Here is a 19390-nt window from a genome sequence, read left to right as displayed (position 1 = left end):
CTGAATCTTAATGTTATCAGAACTAGACTAAAGGAACCCATTGAGACCTGGGTCTTATTTGTCTGGGATGTAGCAGAAAAGGACTATGAAAAGTCAGGTCTGTTCTTCCTTGGGCCATGGGTAAAAGAGTGGGGAGACTTTTGGAAAGCTTATCCCTTAGGCCCTCAGGTCAACACTGTTGATGGGTAACCCATCCATCCATTGCCAAACCCTTTCTTCCTAGATCACCTCTACTCAATAGGCTGAAAGAGCTAAACACTTACTTTGCCAGCCTCCCTTATAGTTAGGTGTGCCCATGTAACACAGTTTTGGACACTAAAGATTTCCTGGGAGGCTTCTGAGAAAGATTTTGCTTTCCAAAAAAAGCTATGGGTGTTGTTAGCATCACCTCTCTTCTGCCCTCTCCCTACCTTGAATGTTTGTGATGCTTGGTGCTATGGCAGCCATCTGGTGATAATGAGGTAAAAGCCAAGAGAATGCATTAGTATACCAGAAAACAATAGCTTTCCCCATGTAAGACTTTAAACTCAGGAGGAAAGAATCTATGAAGAGATTCTGCAGTTCACAAAAAGAGGACCACAAATTTCTGAAGATTTAGAGAAGCTCCCTTCCTACAAAGTAAAATAGAAAGTTTTTAGAGGGTATCTGATTAGTCTTGTTAGTAAGATTCAAATGTTATTGCCTGTCTTTGACTAAAGCAAACCATCAGGAAAGGACATAATCTCAGATCATGAAATATTCAATAAAGATGAAAAGGATTGTGTTAAAAACCCCAGTAAAAGCACTGAATAGGCAATAGGACATGGCAAAATAATGAATTAGTGGCTTAACTTAAGGAAATAGAAAACAAGGACACAGGAAAAAAATGAGAGAGTAGATAAGAAAATATGGAGAGCAGATATGATTTGATGATATGATTATGAGATGATCTAGAAATATGATTTAGAGCTAACAGGAGTCTCTGAAAGAGAACAAGATAATTTAGAGCAGAAGTAATCACCAGGGAACTATTAGAAAAAAGCCTTCCTGTTCTAAAACAAAACCTCTATCTGAAAACTGAGTGAATCAGTAACCTCCCTGATGAGGCCCTACATAGGTTTCTCTCTCCACACTAGCCTCTGCTCCTCTTGCATCCTAAGCCTCAGACACAAGATTTCCACCTTCCTCAGTGTTTAAATCCTCAAGCCCTAGGAACATAGTGGTATAGAGCTGCACTTCAATCTCATACACAGACATAAAAGTGCGGGATGAAGTTCAGCTTGGAATCGAACTTCCAGGTTTAAACTAAGAACAAGCGCTTGATTTGTTTAAGTGGGAGTGGAAATGGAATTATTGGGGCAGGTGAACCAGAATTTGGCAGATAGACCGTGTTGGCCTTTCTCTTTCCTTCTCTATCTCAGTCCTTCTCACTGTCTTGAGCTTCCTTTCTCATACTCTATCTTTTTCTACTTTCTCTCTCATGCTTTTTCACTCCTCTTGAACTGAGCATGATCTGAAACTAAAAAGTACATTTTATAGTCTATTGTATTTTAGGTTTAGGATGTAAATTGTTTCTCAAAATGTAAAAGTAATGAGGTTTTTCAGAATTTTTGTGTGCCCCTGAATTGATCTTCTCCTCTGACTTGGTGGGGGCTTCCTTATAGCTCAGTTGGTAAAGAATCTGCCTGCAATGCAGGAGACCCCAGTTCAATTCCTGGGTTGGGAAGATCCACTGGAGAAGGGTGGCTTCCAACTCCAGTATTCTTGGGCTTCCCTGGTGGCTCAGCTGCTAAAGAATCTGCCTGCAATGAGGGAGACCTGGGTTTGACCCCTGTGTTGGGAAGATCCCCTGGAGAGGGGAAAAGCTATTCATTCCAGTATTCTGGCCTGGAGAGTTGTATAGTCCATGAACTGTATAGTCCATGGGGTCGCAAAGAGTCGGACACGACTGAGTGACTTTCACTTCACTTCACTTCTGACTTAGTGGCCTTTGGTTGAAGATTCTCCCTGTGAGACCTGAGACTGGATATTCCCAGGACCATAGGATGGCTGAGCAAATTTGGAGAAGTGTTCAAGGAGAGCCACATAGGAGGCAGAGGGAGGCAGTAGGAAAGCGTCCTCCTTGCTCCTGAGCCTTGAACCTGGACTGTGATGGGAGATAAACCAGATGTAGACTGTGAACCAGGCAAATCAAAATGATTGGCCAGAGGGAACCTGGAAGGAATACCCCATAAAACTAACTCAAACTGTCATGAGGGTGCAACTCAGGGACTCTCCCTCTGAGTCTGCCTGTGTCTTTATCCACACATACTGTACTCTTTTTCTCTTAATAAATACTTTACTTACATCACTACTTTCTGTCTTTGTGGAAACTCTTTTCTGCAAAGCTGAAGGGCCAGGGCCCTTGTCATTGACCACTGATCTAGTGGCTAGGATCTGGTGCTTCACTGCTGCAGCCCAGCCTCCATCTCTGGCTGGGAACCCAAGCTCTGCTCCAAGCCATTGCAGGCCGAGGCCACCCTAGATCAGGATTTATGAGGGCAGAGGCACAGACTCCTCAAGGGCAGATAGGTGGTGCTAGAAAGCTGGATGACGTGACTGAAGAGGCAAGTGGACCAAGTAGCATTCTCCACAGGCCCTCAGGAAATGCCTGAGTGTTTATGCCAAACACTGAGGTCATCACCAGCAGTGAGCCAGCCTCTGCTTTTGTGACTTAAATGTGACCCATCCTTCCAACCACCGCCGTTCCCTCCCTCCACCTTTTGAGAGGCAGGTGGGTCCTGAGATAGGACATTATTTTATCTTCTAGACCCACAAAGTGTTTCATCTGCTCCTCCAGGAAGTTACTTGCAACTTTCTACTCTGCCTTAGCTTCTTCTGTAAATGTCTCAGCACCCTTAGCAGACAGATGAGCTTTTTAAAGGAGAGCTTCCTTCATTTGTTCACATATCTGTCCATCCATGTATTAACTGTTGGGAACATGCAGTTAAACATGGCCTCAGTCTAGGCCTAGTTGGGAGCAGATGTGAAATGATTAATAACACATGAGTTAAGTGTTTAAGGATGTTACTCAATGCCAAGGAAGGGGTGCCCCAGCCTGTCTTGAGAACTTGGTGACACCACCTCAGAAAATGATGTGCTTGGGCCTCTCTTGAAGGAGGAGTCAGAGTTCACAGAGCAGACTGGGGAAGGGTAGTGGGTGGCACTTCCAAGGGGGAAACCCTGTGACAGAGGCAGCAAGGTGTAAGAGAGAAGAGGCATTCTGAACACCACAAGTCTTTGCTCTTTTCGAAGCACAAATTCAAACAAGGGTAAAGTGGCAGGAAGTGAGAGAGGCAAATGGGGTGAATGTCCAAAGGCCTGGGTGCACCCAGTTAAAGACCTGAGGCTTAATCCCACTGTTTTGGTTTCCTATTGCTGTTATAACAAACTCCTACAAACTGAGGGCCTTAAGCAATACAGATTTAATATCTGATAGTTCTGGTGGTCAGAGATCTGACATGGGTCTTATTTGGCTGAAATCTAAGTGCTAGTGGGTCTGCACTGCTTCTAGAGGCTTTGGGAGAGAATCTGTTTCCAGGCCTTTTCCTGCGTTCTTCAACTTGCGGCTCCTCCCTCCATCTTCAGAGCCACAGCACAGCAAATTCGGATCTCTCTGTCACATCTCCCCTCCTGCCTCCCTCTTGTAAGGACTTTTTAAATTACATTGGATCCACCTGGATGATCCGGAATCTCCCCATCTCACAATTTTAAACTCAATAACACTTGCAAAATTCCTTTTGCCGTATAAGATAACATATTCACAAGTGCCTGGGATTGGAAGGGAAACATCTTTGAGGAGCCATTTTCTTCCTGCCACACCCACAGAGCCCAGATGCTAAGAAAACAAGACTGCCTGTTCTGAAGGAAGGGCCATGGAGAGATCCTGAAATTGTGACCTAAGGGTCATTTATAGCCATACTTCAGAAATCCTCAGGTCTTAAGGACTAGGACCTTCACAAATGGGGGATTAAGGGGGATGAGATTGGAGGGGCAGGGGCTTTAGTCAGGGGCACCCTGACTTCACCCAGCCAGCTTAGGGTGAGACATATCAAAAGTCTTAGAAGTATCTTTACACAAATGTTGAGCAGCTCCTCTAGCAGCTCTGCAGGGAAGGCTTGGGCTGGAGGTGCTGGGGGAGAGAAAGGAAAAGCCAGGGAGATGAGGGGCCCTGAGGGACCAGAGGGATACTGTGGCACTACCAGGGCCAGAGCTAGCAGAGCAGCGCTGAAGGTCAGTGCCACCCGCCCACAGCCACAGAGTGGCCCTGCAGTGCTGGGCTCCACTAACTCCTGAGCTGAGTGGTGAGATGACAGTGCCCTAGGAATGGGGACTTCAAGAAGGGCATCTGACAGAGCAGGTTCCTGGGCTGACCCAGCACAGGTCACATAGACTCCTCTCATGCTCAGTTAACAGGGGACCCAAGAGAACTTAGGGAGAACATGGTATTGAAATTGATGGTGGGATTTAGAATCCTATCTGAGACTTATGAAACTTACTTACCTTCCACAGTCAGAGCTCAGTAAATGTCTGATGAGCAAGCCAAGACATCCCAGGATCCCTGGGAGGCTCCCTGCAGACCCCTCAGCATCATTTCTAGAGCTAACGTGCCAGAGTGTCCAGAGCCCATCACTGGGGCTCTTCATTATGAGAATTCCTAGGGGAAAAGGAGATGCCTCCAGCCCTGTGGGCTCCCCTGGTATCATGTAACTGGCATTCACCAGGAGTGTCTCAGAGGCTCAGAAGCATAGCCCTCTTAGCAAATGTCCTCTGTTCAGCCCCATGCCTGTTAAACTAAACCAACCTATGCATCCATAGACCAGATCTGAAAACCAGATCTGAAAAACATTCCCCAGGACCCTCACAGTTGACCATCTGTCTTCATCAGCTGTGTTGAGAATGTGCAATGTGGCACAGCAACCTGGTTACAGCCATGACTCTGCTACTAAGTGTAGTCATGTGGACCTAAACAAGTCAAACTCCTCCTGAGTCTTTCTTCATTTGTCAAGGAAAAAAGATGGTCAGATCACAGACCTAATGTTCTGTCATTTTTATTGATTCTTGCTGACATTTGTAGTTTTCTCTTTGTCTGAGCTTTGATTACTGATTTGGGTTAGAAGTCCTCAAGAGGAAACTGGGCTTTCAGTGGCAGTAAGCACAGTCACTCAACAAATAAGAATAATGAAGAACATCTACATACAACTAAAACCAGCTTCATTTGAAACCTATGGTGTTTAGTTCCTTAATCCTGTTATATCTCCTGAACTCTGGCTTAAGAATGTGGCCCCAGAACTATGCCTCAGCCCTGGTTTTCTCTGACAGTCCAGCAGTGGGTCAGTTAGTTGATGGGTCCAGCAGAGATTGTTCTTTTTCATCAACCTGTCATCATCTTCCTTTGGCATTTTTTAAACACTATAACCTTAACATTCTCTAAGCCTTCTATTATTGCTGTTTGTGAACTTGCCAGAGTAAAGTACACTCAGAGGAGAGAATAATTTGTCCATTTGTGTGTCCGTGACGCTGTCATTCCTTGGCGTTTTTGAGAAACAGTGAGAGAATGTGTTTCTGGGTGTGTAATTAAATAAATAACATGTGTTCTTTTCTCTAACAGCTGAAGCAATGGAAGGCATTTGAAGAGGAAAACCAAACAATCAGACACATGGCCAAATATTTCAGCACTCCCAGCAAAAGCTTGCACACCCAGTATGGTGAGGAGCAGAATTGCCACATTAAAGGAGAGAAAAACTCCATGGAGAGACTCCTCACAGAAGTAAGCCAGACCCCTGCCTTCTGGCTTCTCTAGAAAGAACTCCAGTCATGCATTGGTGGGCCCTAGTTGCCTCATTGCTAACATTCCTTCTCTTTCCATTTCTCCAATTCCTGGCCATCCTGGTCTCCCTTCAGATCAATTCAGTTGCTCAGTCATGTCTGACTCTTTGTGACCCCATGGACTGCAGCACGCCAGGCCTCCCTGTCCATCACCAAATCCCGGAGCTTATTCAAACTCATGTTGATCGAATTGGTGATGCTATCCACCATCTCATCCCCTGTTGTCCCCTTCTCTTCCCACCTTCAATCTTTCCCAGCATCAGGGTCTTTTCATATGAGTCAGTTCTTCACATCAGGTGGCCAAAGTATTAAGGTTTCAGCTTCAGCATCTGTCCTTCCAATGAATATTCAGGACTGATTTCCTTTAGAATGGACTGGTTAGATCTCCTTATGGTCCAAAGGACTCTCAAGAGTCTTCTCCAACACCTCAGTTCAAAAGCATCAATTCTTCGGTGCTCAGCTTTCTTTATAGTCCAACTCTCACATCCATACGCGACTACTGGAAAAACCACAGCTTTGACTAGATGGACCTTTGTTGGCAAAGGAATGTCTCTGCTTTTTAATATGCTATCTAGGTTGGTCATAACTTTTATTCCAAGGAGCAGGTGTCTTTTAATTTCGTGGCTGCAGTCACCATCTTCAGTGATTTTGGAGCCCCCCAAAATAAAATCTGTCACTGTTTCCATTGTTTCCCTATCTATTTGCCATGAAGTGATGGGACCAAATGCCATGATCTTAGTTTTCTGAATGTTGACTTCTCAGCCAACTTTTTCACTCTTCTCTTTCATTTTCATCAAGAGGCTCTTTAGTTCTTCTTCACTTTCTGCCATAAGGTTGGTGTCATCTGAGGTTATATATCTGGCATATCTGAGGTTAATATTTCTCCTGTCAGTCTTGATTCCAGCTTGTGCTTCATCCAGCCTGGCATTTCACATGATGTACTCTGCATATAAATTAAATAATCAGGGTGACAGTGTACAGCCTTGAGGTATTCCTTTCTCGATTTGGAATCATCTGTTGTTCCATGTCTAGTTCTAACTGTTGCTTCTTGACCTGCATACAGATTTCTAAGGAGGCAGGTCAGGTGGTCTGGTATTCCCATCTCTTTCAGAATTTTCCACAGTTTGTTGTGATCCACACAGTCAAAGGCTTTAACATAGTCAATAAAGCAGAAGTATATGTTTTTCTGGAATTCTCCTCCTTTTTCTATGATCCAGTGGATGTTGGCAATTTGATCTCTGGTTCCTCTGCCTTTTCTAAATCCAGCTTGAACTTTCTGGAAGTTCATGGTTCACTTACTGTTGAAGCCTGGCTTGGAGAATTTCAAGCATTACTTTGCTAGCGTGTGAGATGAGTGCAGTTGCATGGTAGTTTGAACATTCTTTGGCATTGCCTTTCTTTGGGATTGGAATAAAAACTGACATTTTCCAGTCCCGTGGCCACTGCTGAGTTTTCCAAACTTGCTGACATATTGAGTGCAACACTTTAACAGCATCATCTTTTAGGATTTGAAATAGCTCAACTGGAATTCCATCACCTCCACTAGCTTTGTTCGTAGTGATGCTTCCTAAGGCCCACTTCCTAATGCAGTTGACATCGCATTCCAGGACATCTGGCTCAAGGTGAGTGATGACACCATTGTGGTTATCTGGGTCATGAGAATCTTTTTTGTATAGTTCTTCTGTGTATTCTTGCCACCTCTTCTTAATTTCTTCTGCTTCTGTTAGGTCCATACCATTTCTGTCCTTTATTGAGCCCATCTTTGCATGAAATATTCCCTTGGTATCTCTGATTTTCTTGAAGAGATCTCTAGTCTTTCCCATTCTATTATTCTCCTCTATTTCTTTGCATTGATTACTGAGGAAGGCTTTCTTATCTCTCCTTGCTGTCCTTTGGAACTCTGTATTCAAATGGGTATATCTTTACTTTTATCCTTTGCCTTTAGCTTATCTTCTTTTCTCAGCTATTTAAAAGGCCTCATCAGACAACCATTTTGCCTTTTTGCATTTCTTTTTCTTGGGGATGGTCTTGATCCCTGCCTCCTGTATAATGTCACGAGCCTCTGTCCATAGTTCTTCAGGCACTCTGTCTATTAGATCTAATCCCTTGAATCTATTTGTCACTTCCACTGTATAATCATTAAGAGATTTGATTTAGGTAATACCTGAATGGTCTAGTGGTTTTCCCTACTTTCTTCAATTCCAGTCTGAATTTGGCAATAAGGAGTTCATGATCTGAGCCACAGTCAGCTCCCAGTCTTGTTTTTGCTGACTGTATAGAGCTCCTCCATCTTTGGCTGCAAAGAATATAATCAATCTGATTTCGGTATTGACCATCTGGTGATGTCCATGTGTAGAGTCTTCTCTTGTGTTGTTGGAAGAGGGTGTTTGCTATAACCAATGCATTCTCTTGGCAAAACTCTGTTAGCCTTTGACCTGCTTCATTTTGTACTCAGCGTCTTCTGCATTCAAGATGCCCTGGAGAAGGAAATGGCAACCCACTCCAGTACTCTTGCCTGGAAAATCCCATGGACCAAGGATCCTGGTAGGCTACGGTCCATGGGGGTCGCAAAGAGTCGGACATGACTGAGCGACTTCACTTCACACTTCACTTCTTCTGCATTACTGGTTGGGGCATAGACTTGGATTACTGTGGTATTGAATGGTTTGCCTTGGAAACGAACAGAGATCATTCTGTCATTTTTGAGATTGCATCCAAGTACTGTATTTCAGACTCTTTTGTTGACTATGAAGGCTACTCCATTTCTTCTAAGGGATTCTTGCCTACAGTAATAGATATAATGATCATCTCAGTTAAATTCACCAATTCCAGTCCATTTTAGTTCACTTATTCCTATAATGTTGATGTTCACTCTTGCCATCTTTTGTTTGACCACTTCCAATTTACCTTGATTCATGGACCTAACATTCCAGGTTCCTATGCAATATTTTTCTTTACAGCATTGGATTTTATTTCTATCACCAGTCACATCCACAACTGGGTATTGTTTTTGCTTTGGCTCCATCTCTTCATTCTTTCTGGAGTTATTTCTCCACTGTTCTCCAGTAGCATATTGGGCACCTACTGACGTGGGGAGTTTATCTTTCAGTGTCCTATCTTTTTGCCTTTTTATACTCTTCAGGGGGTTCTCAAGGCAAGAATACTGAAGTGGTTTGCCATTCCCTTTTCCAGTGGACCACATTTTGTCAGAACGCTTCACCATGACCCGTCCATCTCAAATGACCCTACAAGGCATGGCTCATAGTTTCACTGAGCTAGACAAGGCTGTGGTCCACGTGGTCAGTTTGATTAGTTTTCTGTGATTGTGGTTTTCATTCTCTCTGCCCTCTGATGCATTAGGATAAGAGGTTTATGGAAGCTTCCTGATGGGAGAGACTGACTGAGGGGGAAACTGGGTCTTGTTCTGATAGGCAGGGCCATGCCCTCTAAAATTTAATCCAATTTTCTGTTGATGGTGGGGCTGTGTTCCCTCCTTGTTGTTTGACCTGAGGCCAAACTATGGTGGAGGTAATGAAGGTAATGGCGACCTCCTTCAAAAGGCCCTGTACAAGCACTGCTGCACTCAGTGCTCCGGACCCTGCAGCAGGCCACCACCACCAACCCATGCCTCTGCCAGAGACTCCTGGACACTCATGGGCAAGTCTGGGTTAGTCTCTTGGGGGGGTCACTGCTCCTTTCTCCTGGGTCCTGGTGCGCACAAGGTTTCTCTTCAGTTCAGTTCAATCGCTCAGTCGTGTCCAACTCTTTGCGATCCCATGGACTACAGCACACCAGGCCTCCCTGTCCATTACCAACTCCTAGAATTTACTTAAATTCATGTCCATAGAGTTGGTGATGCCATCCAACCATCTCATCCTCTGTCGTCCCGTTCTCCTGCCCTCAAGCTTTCTCAGCATCAGGGTCTTTTCAAATGAGTCAGCTCTTCACATCACATGGCCAAAGTATTGGAGTTTCAGCTTCAACATCAGTCCTTCCAATGAACATTCAGGACTGATTTCCTTTAGGATGGACTGGTTGGATCTCCTTGCAGTCCAAGGGACTCTCAAGAGTCTCCTCCAACACAATTCAAAAGCATCAATTCTTCGGCAGCCGGCTTTCTTTATAGTCCAACCCTCACATCCATACATGACTACTGGAAAAACCATAGCCTTGACTAGACGGACCTTTGTTGGCAAAGTAATATCTCTGCTTTTTAATAAGGTTTCCCTTAGCAGCAAGCAAAACCTCAGCGTTTCCCCAGCCACTGCTCCTATTGCTGACCCTCACCCACTTCATTCATTCTTTGGACAGATGTGTGCCAGGCATTGTGCTAAGTGCTGAGGAACAAAACAGTCCCTACCTTCCTGAAGCCCACAGTGTAGTGGAGGAAATAGAGACTGATCAAGTAGCCATACAGCTATAAATAGTAATAAGAATTATGAAGGCAAGAAACAGAGTGAGAAGAAAAAGTAGTGAGTGGTGAGGACAGGAGAGTCTAATTTAGAGTGGTCAGAAAAGACTCACTGAGCTGAGAGCTGAAGTTAACTATAGATTGGCAAGAGTGCAGGGGAAAGCATTCCAAGTGTGGGGAACAGCACTGTAAAGGCCCTGAGTAGTAGTGGGTGCTGGCTTCTTCTGTATGATACCTTCTTTCTTTACATAGCATGGTGCCCTTGTTTCCAAGATCCTCTGGGGTCCTTTACTATCTTTTCCAGGTGCCAACTAGAAATCTCTGTCATCCCACCAACCCAGAAAATTAAGAAGTATCTATATATGGGGAAGAGAATGAATAGAGCCTTTGACTATCGTAGTAGCGCTAAGTGGGGAACAAGGCAGCCCCTAGTCCTTCCAAAGTTGGCACCTCTCCCAGAACTGGGCAGAGTGGTGTGGGCTTGAAGAAAGCACATGGGAAAACTTGAGGCTTCAGTGCCTCAGAGAGGAGGCATGGGGCCCAGAGGAATTAGTAGTTTTTTTCACACTAACTAAATTATACTCTATGTAATATTTTTAGTACAGAACATACCTGGGTAATGCTATTTGGGAAACTACACTTTTTTGTATTAGACTGACAGTTGGGTATATCAGTAGTCCCTGTGCAAAAGGATGGTGTGATGGGGACCTACAAAATGCAACCTGTGAAAGAATTCAGCTCCCCAGATCCTTTCAGTCTTTCACACCATTCCCTCAGTTCTGGACCATTTTTATCCATCAGAGTATACTTCATGTCTTTACTATTTATGAAGCAGTCAGGACCTTTTTTCAAAGCCAGATTTCTTCCCACCTGGCAAGGCAGTAGCATTGCCATTGATACTCTGAAGTCTTCAAAGAAGCTTTCCCTCCCCGCGCCCCCCCGCCCCAACCCCGCCAGCTAAACAGAAGGCCAGAAACTTGGCGAGAACACCCAGCATGGTTTTCATTCACAATCAGCTCATGTTGGAACAGCCAAGTGGCCTGACTCTTTAGCCTTATGGTAATTTGTGACGTGCTTTTTGTACTCCTGCCATGCTGCCCTGTTTCCCACGCAGTGACTGAATCTGCTGTATCCAGAAAGATGCCTCGAGTCTGCAGAGGAAGAGCCGTAATAGGGAGCAGATGCTTAGGCAGTAAAATGCTGGCCTCCTGCCCCCAACTCTCCACACCTGGAACATGCTTCCAGAACAGGCCTGAGAACCAGCAGCCCATCCCAGGGCCCTGTGGCAGGCCATGAGAGGCTCCAGCATCTGCATCCCCAGCTCCAGCACTGCCCAGGACATAAACACAGGAGTCTCTCTTGCCTCCTTGACTCCAGCTTCTTGGCTGCACTTCCCTCCTCTGCAGTCCCTCTGCCACCCTGGTGTCCTCCTACTTTCCCATGGTCTGAGTGGTTCATCTTCTCATTCTTCCCCCTCTTCCCTGTGGCTGGGGTCCCCAGAGGCTGTTTGGGGCAGCATCCACCCTCAGTTCCCAGGCTGTGTGGAGGCCAGCAGGTAAAACCCTCCCAGAGCCAGAGGGACTTCCCTCTACATTCTGCAGCAGAGGAAATTCACCTATTACTTTTCTTCCTTGAAGCACAGAAACAAGAGATCTCATTTCTCCCTGTGGCCTGCAGCCTATGAAACATCCCCACAGATGTTTTGCTTCCCTGGGTGTGCCAAAAGTAATTGTTAATAAGCTCATTTCAATGCAGCCGCCATGGTCTGTCAGATTTTGGTCTCACAATGGCAAACCACGCCTCTGATTAGTATGCAGCCACAGTGAAAACAAAGTTCCACTTCCTTTTCTGTAAGAAGGGAGATTTACTGATTAGTCTGACTGTTTCTAAATCTGTCACCAGCCAGCTTCAGATGTTTGGTTTGCTGGAGAAGAGTATTCCTCCCGATCAAATGTTTATACTGTTTTCTTATACTGTGACAGGCTTCCCAGGTGGCACAAGTGGTAAAGAATCCGTCTGCCAGTGCAGGAGACACAACAGACATGGGTTCGATCCCTGAGGTGGGAAGATCCTCTGGAGAAGGAAATGACAACCCACTCCAGTATTTCTTGCCTGGAAAATCCCATGGACAGAGGAGCCTGGTGGGCCATAGTCCATGGGGTCACAAAGAGTCGGACACAACTGAGCATGCACATGCCACTCCATACACTGAGGAATTTGTAAATAAGGCACAGGAAGGCAGCACAGTTTGCTTGCTGGGGCAGTGGGCACCAGCTGATGGCTTCCTCCCACCTCTGTGAGGCAGCAGAGCCCTCCTGAAGCCAGCCTGAGAAGGTGGGAGGTGGGCTTCACAAGTCAGGGCTGGTGAAAAGAAAGAGAATCGGGGTACCTCCAGTGCAGCCAGCACAGCCACCCCCTCAGAGAGACACCTGGCACCACCCAGTGATCACGAAGAGCCTTAGTGAATGTCTTCCTGTGACTCACCCACTCTTCTCCTGGCAAGTCCTTGAATCACCTGTGTTTCCCCGACAACACCCAGCCCTCACTGCTCTGCGCCTGAGAAGGGTGAACAGGCAGTCAGGCGCTCTGCTACAAGTCCTTCCGCTTATTCACCAGTTGCTCACTGGTCTGGGACTCTCTCCCAAGGATAAGAGAAGCAGACTGAATCAGGATGAAACTGGGAGTACCATAGTCAGAAAAATCACCTCCTGCTTTTAAGTTACCTCCAGGCTTATAAGTCCAAGCAAACTTGGAGTTGCTGCCAGAAGACTACTGACAGACTAGTTTACTTAATTTACCGTTCCGTCAAAGAGTCACTTCTGGGCAACTCTTCCATATCTTTCTTAATTTTTGTTGGAGTACAGTTGCTATATAATGTTGTGTTAGTTTCTTCCATACAGCAAAGTGAATCTGCTCTACATATACATATATCCCTGCTTTTTTAGGTTTCCTTCCCATTTAGGTCACTACAGAGCACTGAGTAGCATTCCCTGTGCTATAAAGTAGTTAACTCTTCTAGATCTACTCGAGAAGAAACCACAGGTTTGTCCATAGGTGACTTGTGTCAGGAATCCTAAAGAAGGGAAACACCCTTTTATTTCTCAGTTCAGTTCAGTTCAGTTTAGTCACTCAGTCGTGTCCGACTCTTTGCAACCCCATGAATCACAGCACACCAGGCCTCCCTGTCCATCACAAACTCCTGGAGTTTACTCAAACTCATGCCCATCGAGTCGGTGATGCCATCCAGTCATCTCATCCTCTGTCGTCCCCTTCTCCTCCTGCCCCCAATCCCTCCCAACATCAGGGTCTTTTCCAATGAGTCAACTCTTCACATGAAGTGGCCAAAGTATTGGAGTTTTAGCTTCAGCATCAGTCCTTCCAGTGAACACCCAGGACTTATCTCCTTCAGGATGGACTGGTTGGATCTCCTTGCAGTCCAAGGAACTCTCAAGAGTCTTCTCCAACACCACAGTTCAAAACCATCAATTTTTCGGCAGTCAGCTTTCCTCACAGTCCAACTCTCACATCCACACATGACCACTGTAAAAACCATAGCCTTGACTAGACGGACCTTTGTTGGCAAAGTAATGTCTCTGCTTTTTAATATGCTATCTAGGTTGGTCATAACTTTCCTTCCAAGGAGTAAGTGTCTTTTAATTTCATGGCTGCATTCACCATCTTCAGTGATTTTGGAGCCCCAAAAAATAAAGTCTGACACTATTTCCACTGTCTCCCCATCTATTTCCCATGAGGTGATGGGACCAGATGCCATGATCTTAGTTTTCTGAATGTTAAGCTTTAAGCCAACTTTTTCACTCTCCTCTTTCACTTTTATCAAAGGGCATAATAAATGAATGGGCTTCCCAGGTGGCTCAGTGGGTAGAGAATCTGCTTGCAATGCAGGAGTCACAGGAATCACAGGTTCGATCCCTGGGTTGGGAAGATCCCCTGGAGAAGGGCATGGTAACCCATTCCAGTATTCTTGCATTGAGAATCCCATGGACAGAGGAGCCTGGTGGGCTACAGTCCATGGGGTCGCAAAGAGTCAGGCTTGACTGAGCAACTGAGCATGCTTGCAATAGAGTGAAAGTTGCTCAATCGTGTCCAACTCTTTGCAACCCCATGGACTATACGGTCCATGGAATTCTCCCGGTCACAATACTGGAGTGAGTAGCCATTCCCTTCTCCAGAGGATCTTCCCAACCCAGGGATTGAACCCCAGGTTTCCCACATTGCAGGCAGATTCTTAACCAGCTGAGCCACCAGGGAAACCCATGCTTGCCACAAATGGACATCTAAATACTCACCTTGAACTTCTAAAGGGGATGGCAACAGAGGGCAGCATTTTGTCATTTGGATGAGCATTTCCTTATTACCTTCCCCAAACCCTCAGCCATGTCATCTGCCCCAAGACCATCAGTTCCGAATGATTATCTCTTTCCTGCTCCACTGCCTTCAAACAGAAATTTCAGAAGGTAGACCTCAGGTCTGAACTAGGCAGTCAGCTGCTGTAGCACCAGAGGGTTCTCAGGGAACACACACTGCTGTTACTCCTCCTCCTACTTTGTGCCCCATGGTCCTGCAGTTAGAATGGGCATATCTCTGTAGCTGTCACCTGCCAGCAACCTAGGCACAGCCTGTTTTATCAACTAATAGCCATGCAGCAGGTAGGCAGCTCACTTCTCCAGTAATTCTGATGCCTGCACTTCTTTGGGAGATACCAACAGCTGATAGTGTCACATGATAGTGTTGGCCTCCCACCCCCATGTGTCAGCAGAGGGAGGTGATAACACCAACCTGATATTCTCACTCCACCCTAAACCCCACCCCCACCCCTGGCTCCAGTCTTGTCACACTGGCCCAGGAATCTATCATTTCCATGTTCTCCCCATTTTCCAGGCTATTTAGCAAGAGGTAGGATGCTTGTTTCCTCAGTCCTTCATCCCCTTCACAGGCGCCTCAAAGTCATCTGTATTTTGCAAAAGTTTGATCGATATACCCAGAGATGGGCTATCCCAAACACTGTTCAGACTGCAGTTCTACAGAGCGACCTGACCCTCTCCTCAGTTCTGAGAGGATCTGCAGCAGCCAGCAGGCAGCTAGACTGTGCCCCACCACCACCACAGTCTCTCTTCTTGCAGACAGTGCTACAGTTTGGGGACATATGGGGGGATTAAGATCATATAACAATAAATGATAGTTACTCTTTACTGAGCACATATGTCAGTTTATTGTGCTGAACCCTTTATATGCATCATCTCATTTCACTTCAAGAAGGTGCCTCCTCAGGGCCTAAGATCACCAGTTAGTATGTGGAGAAATGGACTTAAACTGAGATCTCTCCATCATGGGAGACACTGTGAAAACCCTCAGCAGCATCTTTTGTTGATAGTTTTGCTTTTGTTTTATAGAAAAATGCTGTGATTGAAAGCCTGCAAGAACAAGTAAACAATGCCAGAGAGAAGCTGGTGAGACTGATGTCAGCAGGGTGCTCCTCTGACCTCCCAGAGGAGGCTGTGCCACCTGCCTCTTCCCACCACAAGGACATCCTAGCCGCAGCCTCTGCCCATAGCCTGGCACCTCAAGGGCCTTCAGAATGTCTCTCTGACTCTCCGAATGATACCAATGCAGCCACCCAGGACTCCCAGAGCACCTCAGTGCTGGCCTCAAGTGTACAAGGCCTCAGGGGGCCTGTGAAGGACACCAGCCCCTCCACAGGGCAGAAGCAGAAAATTTCTGACTTGAAAGACCTTTCTAATCCTTTACATTTGGGCTGCAGCCAGAAGCCATGGGCTGAGCAAAGCCAGACTGCAGAAAGAGGAGACCAGGTACCCATGGCCCTCCACCAGTGTCTCATGCAAAGTGGAGAAGGCTCTGTTCCCCAGAGACACGGGCAGGTAGAGAACTCAGAGGGGCCCCCAGAGCAAATGTCAAGAGTCAATTCAGTGATCAGGGAGAAACTTCAGGAAGTCCTCCAAGATCTGGGCCTGGGCCCTGGGGCTCCCCTCCCCTCTTCCTTGTCTTGTCCCCAGCAGCCCTGGAAGAGCAACACTGCCCACAGCCCCCAGAAGGTGTCCCTCTCCAAGGAGCCGGGCTTCAGCCCCTCCATGGTGAGGAGAAGGAGGGCGGCACAGCGGGCTCGCTCACACTTTCTAGGCACTGTACCCTCCTATGTCGGGCATCGGGTAAACAGGGCCATTTCTGGGCAAAATGTACAGGACAGGGACATCTCCTGCGTGGACCCCCAAACTGCTGATCCCAAGGTAGCAAGACCCTCTTCTGGGAATCCTTTAGTACTCCCTGCTCCTCGAGGCAAACCAGGCGCCCTAGAGGGCCGCACACAGCTCCAGGCAGAGCCCCGGCGAGCTGAACAGAGCCTCGCATCCTTTCCCCAAAAGTCTTCCGGTTCTGGCCGGAAGCTGTGTCCCGCTACCCCACGCCCATTCAGGGCCTCCCCCGACCTGCCTGGGCAGCGGCAGCCCCCAGGGTCCCCAGGCTGCCCCTCCCTGTCTTCTCCCAGTAGCTACCTTGACACCGAATCCAGCAGCTCAGACGAGCTCTTCTGCCGCTGCCACCGGCCCTACTGCGAGATCTGCTTCCAGAGCTCCTCTGACTCCAGTGACAGTGGCTCGTCAGATACCGACCCTGAGCCTGCGGGGGCGCTGGCTTCCTGGGAAAAGCTGTGGGCCCGCTCTAAGCCTATTGTGAACTTCAAAGATGACTTGAAACCCACACTGGTGTGAACATCAGAGCAAGTCTGGACCTAGGGCTCTGTCGAGATAAGCCATAGCATGGTCCGCTGTGGCCTTCAGGGAACAGACCAGTGCCCTTACCGCGTTCGTGTGCTAATTTGAGCACCATGGTACCTTGAGCACTTCCTGATCTACACAAAGAGGGATATTGCTTGTTTTGTTACTACCTCACAGCATTCCTGTAAAAGACTCCAGCTGAGTGCCCATAAAAGATACCCTTTAGATGAAAAGGTGCTAAATGAGCACAAAGGGTCTTCTGTTCTGGTCAGCCTGCAATGTAGAAAACTCCATATATACCAGATGGATGGCTGGATGGACAGACAGATGGAGAAGTGGAAAGAACATTTCTGCAGAACCAGAGTTGTGGACTGTGATTCATCAAATTGGTTTTTTGGTGGCCAACCTGCTAGGAAAATATCTCCTATGGACTGGATGGTCCACTCTCGGCAGGGGGTGGTTTGTTTCTGCTCAAGTTTGTGAACAACACCACCTCTCAGTTCCAGCTTCCAGTCAGACTCATCTCAGAGCCACTTGTACATCTCTGTTTTGTGTTCATGTCTTCATACCATTGTGGCACCTCACCATCATTGATGAGATAGGCAGCCTGGATCTCTCTCCTGGGCTCGGGTGGCACCTGAGGCACCCCTCTTCTTTGGCCCTGCTGGTGGTGCAGTTTTGCGGTAGTGGGAAGTGTGCATTGGCAATCCCTGTTGAGGTTGGAGAGGCCCTGTTGGTCAAGAGGGTGCCAGCTGGGCCAACATGACCACTGATGGCTACATTGACCTGGAAATAGAAATCAGGAAAATAGAAAGGAAGAAATGGGGGAGAAGATAAGGGAAAAAAAATAAAAACAGATTTTGCACATTTACCTTGAGACTAGCATGGTACTTGGAAATATCAAATATCAGTAATTGCTTATGATAGCCCTGTGAAGTAGGTACTCTCATCCCCATTTTACAGGTGGGGATTATGAGGCTTGAGAGGATGGAGGTGGCTTCCGTAGCATCACACTGCTGGAGAGGGGCCCATGTGGGGAGTTGGCCACAGCTCACAGGATTGCAAGTGCATACACTTCCCTGGGGCACATCTCCTCACTTGTTCCTCTGGAAGTGGCAGTCAGAGTGTGGCAGGCTGGACAGCAAAGGTAGCGTGGGAAACTGCAGTGTGCTCAACCTGCAGTTCAGGATGACAAAACTGGGCTCCTCACCTAAGTAAGCAGCCAGCCACTGCCTCACTGCCTTGGGAGCCCACCCACACCTCCCACAGAGCCGGGGAGCTGGTGAGAGATAAGTACCAGGGTCTTGTCAGCTGCCAGAGCCACAGAGAAAACACAGCTGGGTCCACTTCACTTGTTGCTGAGCTAGTTGTTTACAGGCTATTCCCTGCCCCTAACCTGTGTGTGTATCTGCATGTGTACACATGCTTGTGTGCAGGAGCATGGGCCTCATTAGATACATCCGGAGGGGAGCATTTGGCTCTAAATGTCTTGCAGAAGATGTTATCATGAACTCTCATTGGCTGCTGACACCTTGTGAATCTCCAGACACTGGACCAGGAGGCCCTCCTGGCAATACAGCTTCTTCTGTTGTCCACTTTTAAATACAAATATCATAATTTATTCTGCGTGTGGGCTTGAAGTTTCTGCTTGTGCTGTTTGTATGCTGTCCAAGTGATGCCTTAATAAAAGAAATGACTCTCCAGGCAAGTCTCTTCAGAAATTGTTGTTTGGGACTGGGGAGGAGGGGTACAGGCAAGACTGAAGCACTCGAAGGAGTGGAAACAAAGCAGCATTTAGAATTGCTGTTGGCTTACCATGGGATCCAAGTGCATTTCCCACCACACTTCCACTGGTAAGACTCTTCTGACATCTCCATTTGCAGCTTCCTATCCAAGGAACACCTGTGGGTAGAGGAGCCTTGAGACCCTTGACTCTTCCCACCCACTGAGGGTCCTGTGCTTGGGCTTCCCCTCCTTCAGCTCCTCTCCCCCCACCGAGTCACCACTAGCAGCCTACTATTCAGGAGTGTGTGATACGGCAGCCCTCTCACTCGCTCCACTCCTACACCCTCAGTTCCCCCATCCCAGCCCGTCTATATCACCATGCCTCTTCTATCTAGAATTTCTCTCTTTTTTTGTGCACCTTGTGAATTACTCATCCCTCAAGACTCAGGTAGAGCATTCACTCTCTCCTCAGCCTTTCCTGAGCATCCTCAGGTAAAAACAACATCCCCCAGTTAAATGAAGAAAGGTGTTTTAGGGCCCATGTTTCAAACTTAGTTGTAAAGAAGCTTGTATCATACATTTCACCTAGACTGACTTTGTAATGCTTGCTAGACTTTGTTGAAAAGATGGAGAATCTATCCTAATTTCCTTATTTATC

At 46.8% G+C, this 19390-nt stretch overlaps 1 protein-coding gene across 2 annotated transcripts in view; it reads left to right on the top strand.

The window, feature by feature from the left end:
- GPR156 (G protein-coupled receptor 156) overlaps positions 1-18710 on the top strand; it is a 107582-nt gene extending 88872 nt beyond the window's left edge. For both annotated transcript variants that reach the window (XM_070466025.1, XM_070466026.1), the window contains 2 exons: positions 5630-5788; positions 15670-18710. In XM_070466025.1, the coding sequence (XP_070322126.1) occupies positions 5630-5788; positions 15670-17001 (1491 nt within the window). In that variant the 3' untranslated portion in view covers positions 17002-18710. The remainder of the gene's footprint in view (positions 1-5629; positions 5789-15669) is intronic.
- Positions 18711-19390: the final 680 nt, after the last annotated feature.

This window comes from Odocoileus virginianus, chromosome 4 (assembly GCF_023699985.2).
Source record: "Odocoileus virginianus isolate 20LAN1187 ecotype Illinois chromosome 4, Ovbor_1.2, whole genome shotgun sequence".
NCBI lineage: Eukaryota > Metazoa > Chordata > Mammalia > Artiodactyla > Cervidae > Odocoileus > Odocoileus virginianus.
Note: the sequence above shows the minus strand (reverse complement) of the source record. Positions and strands in the feature narration are given on the sequence as shown.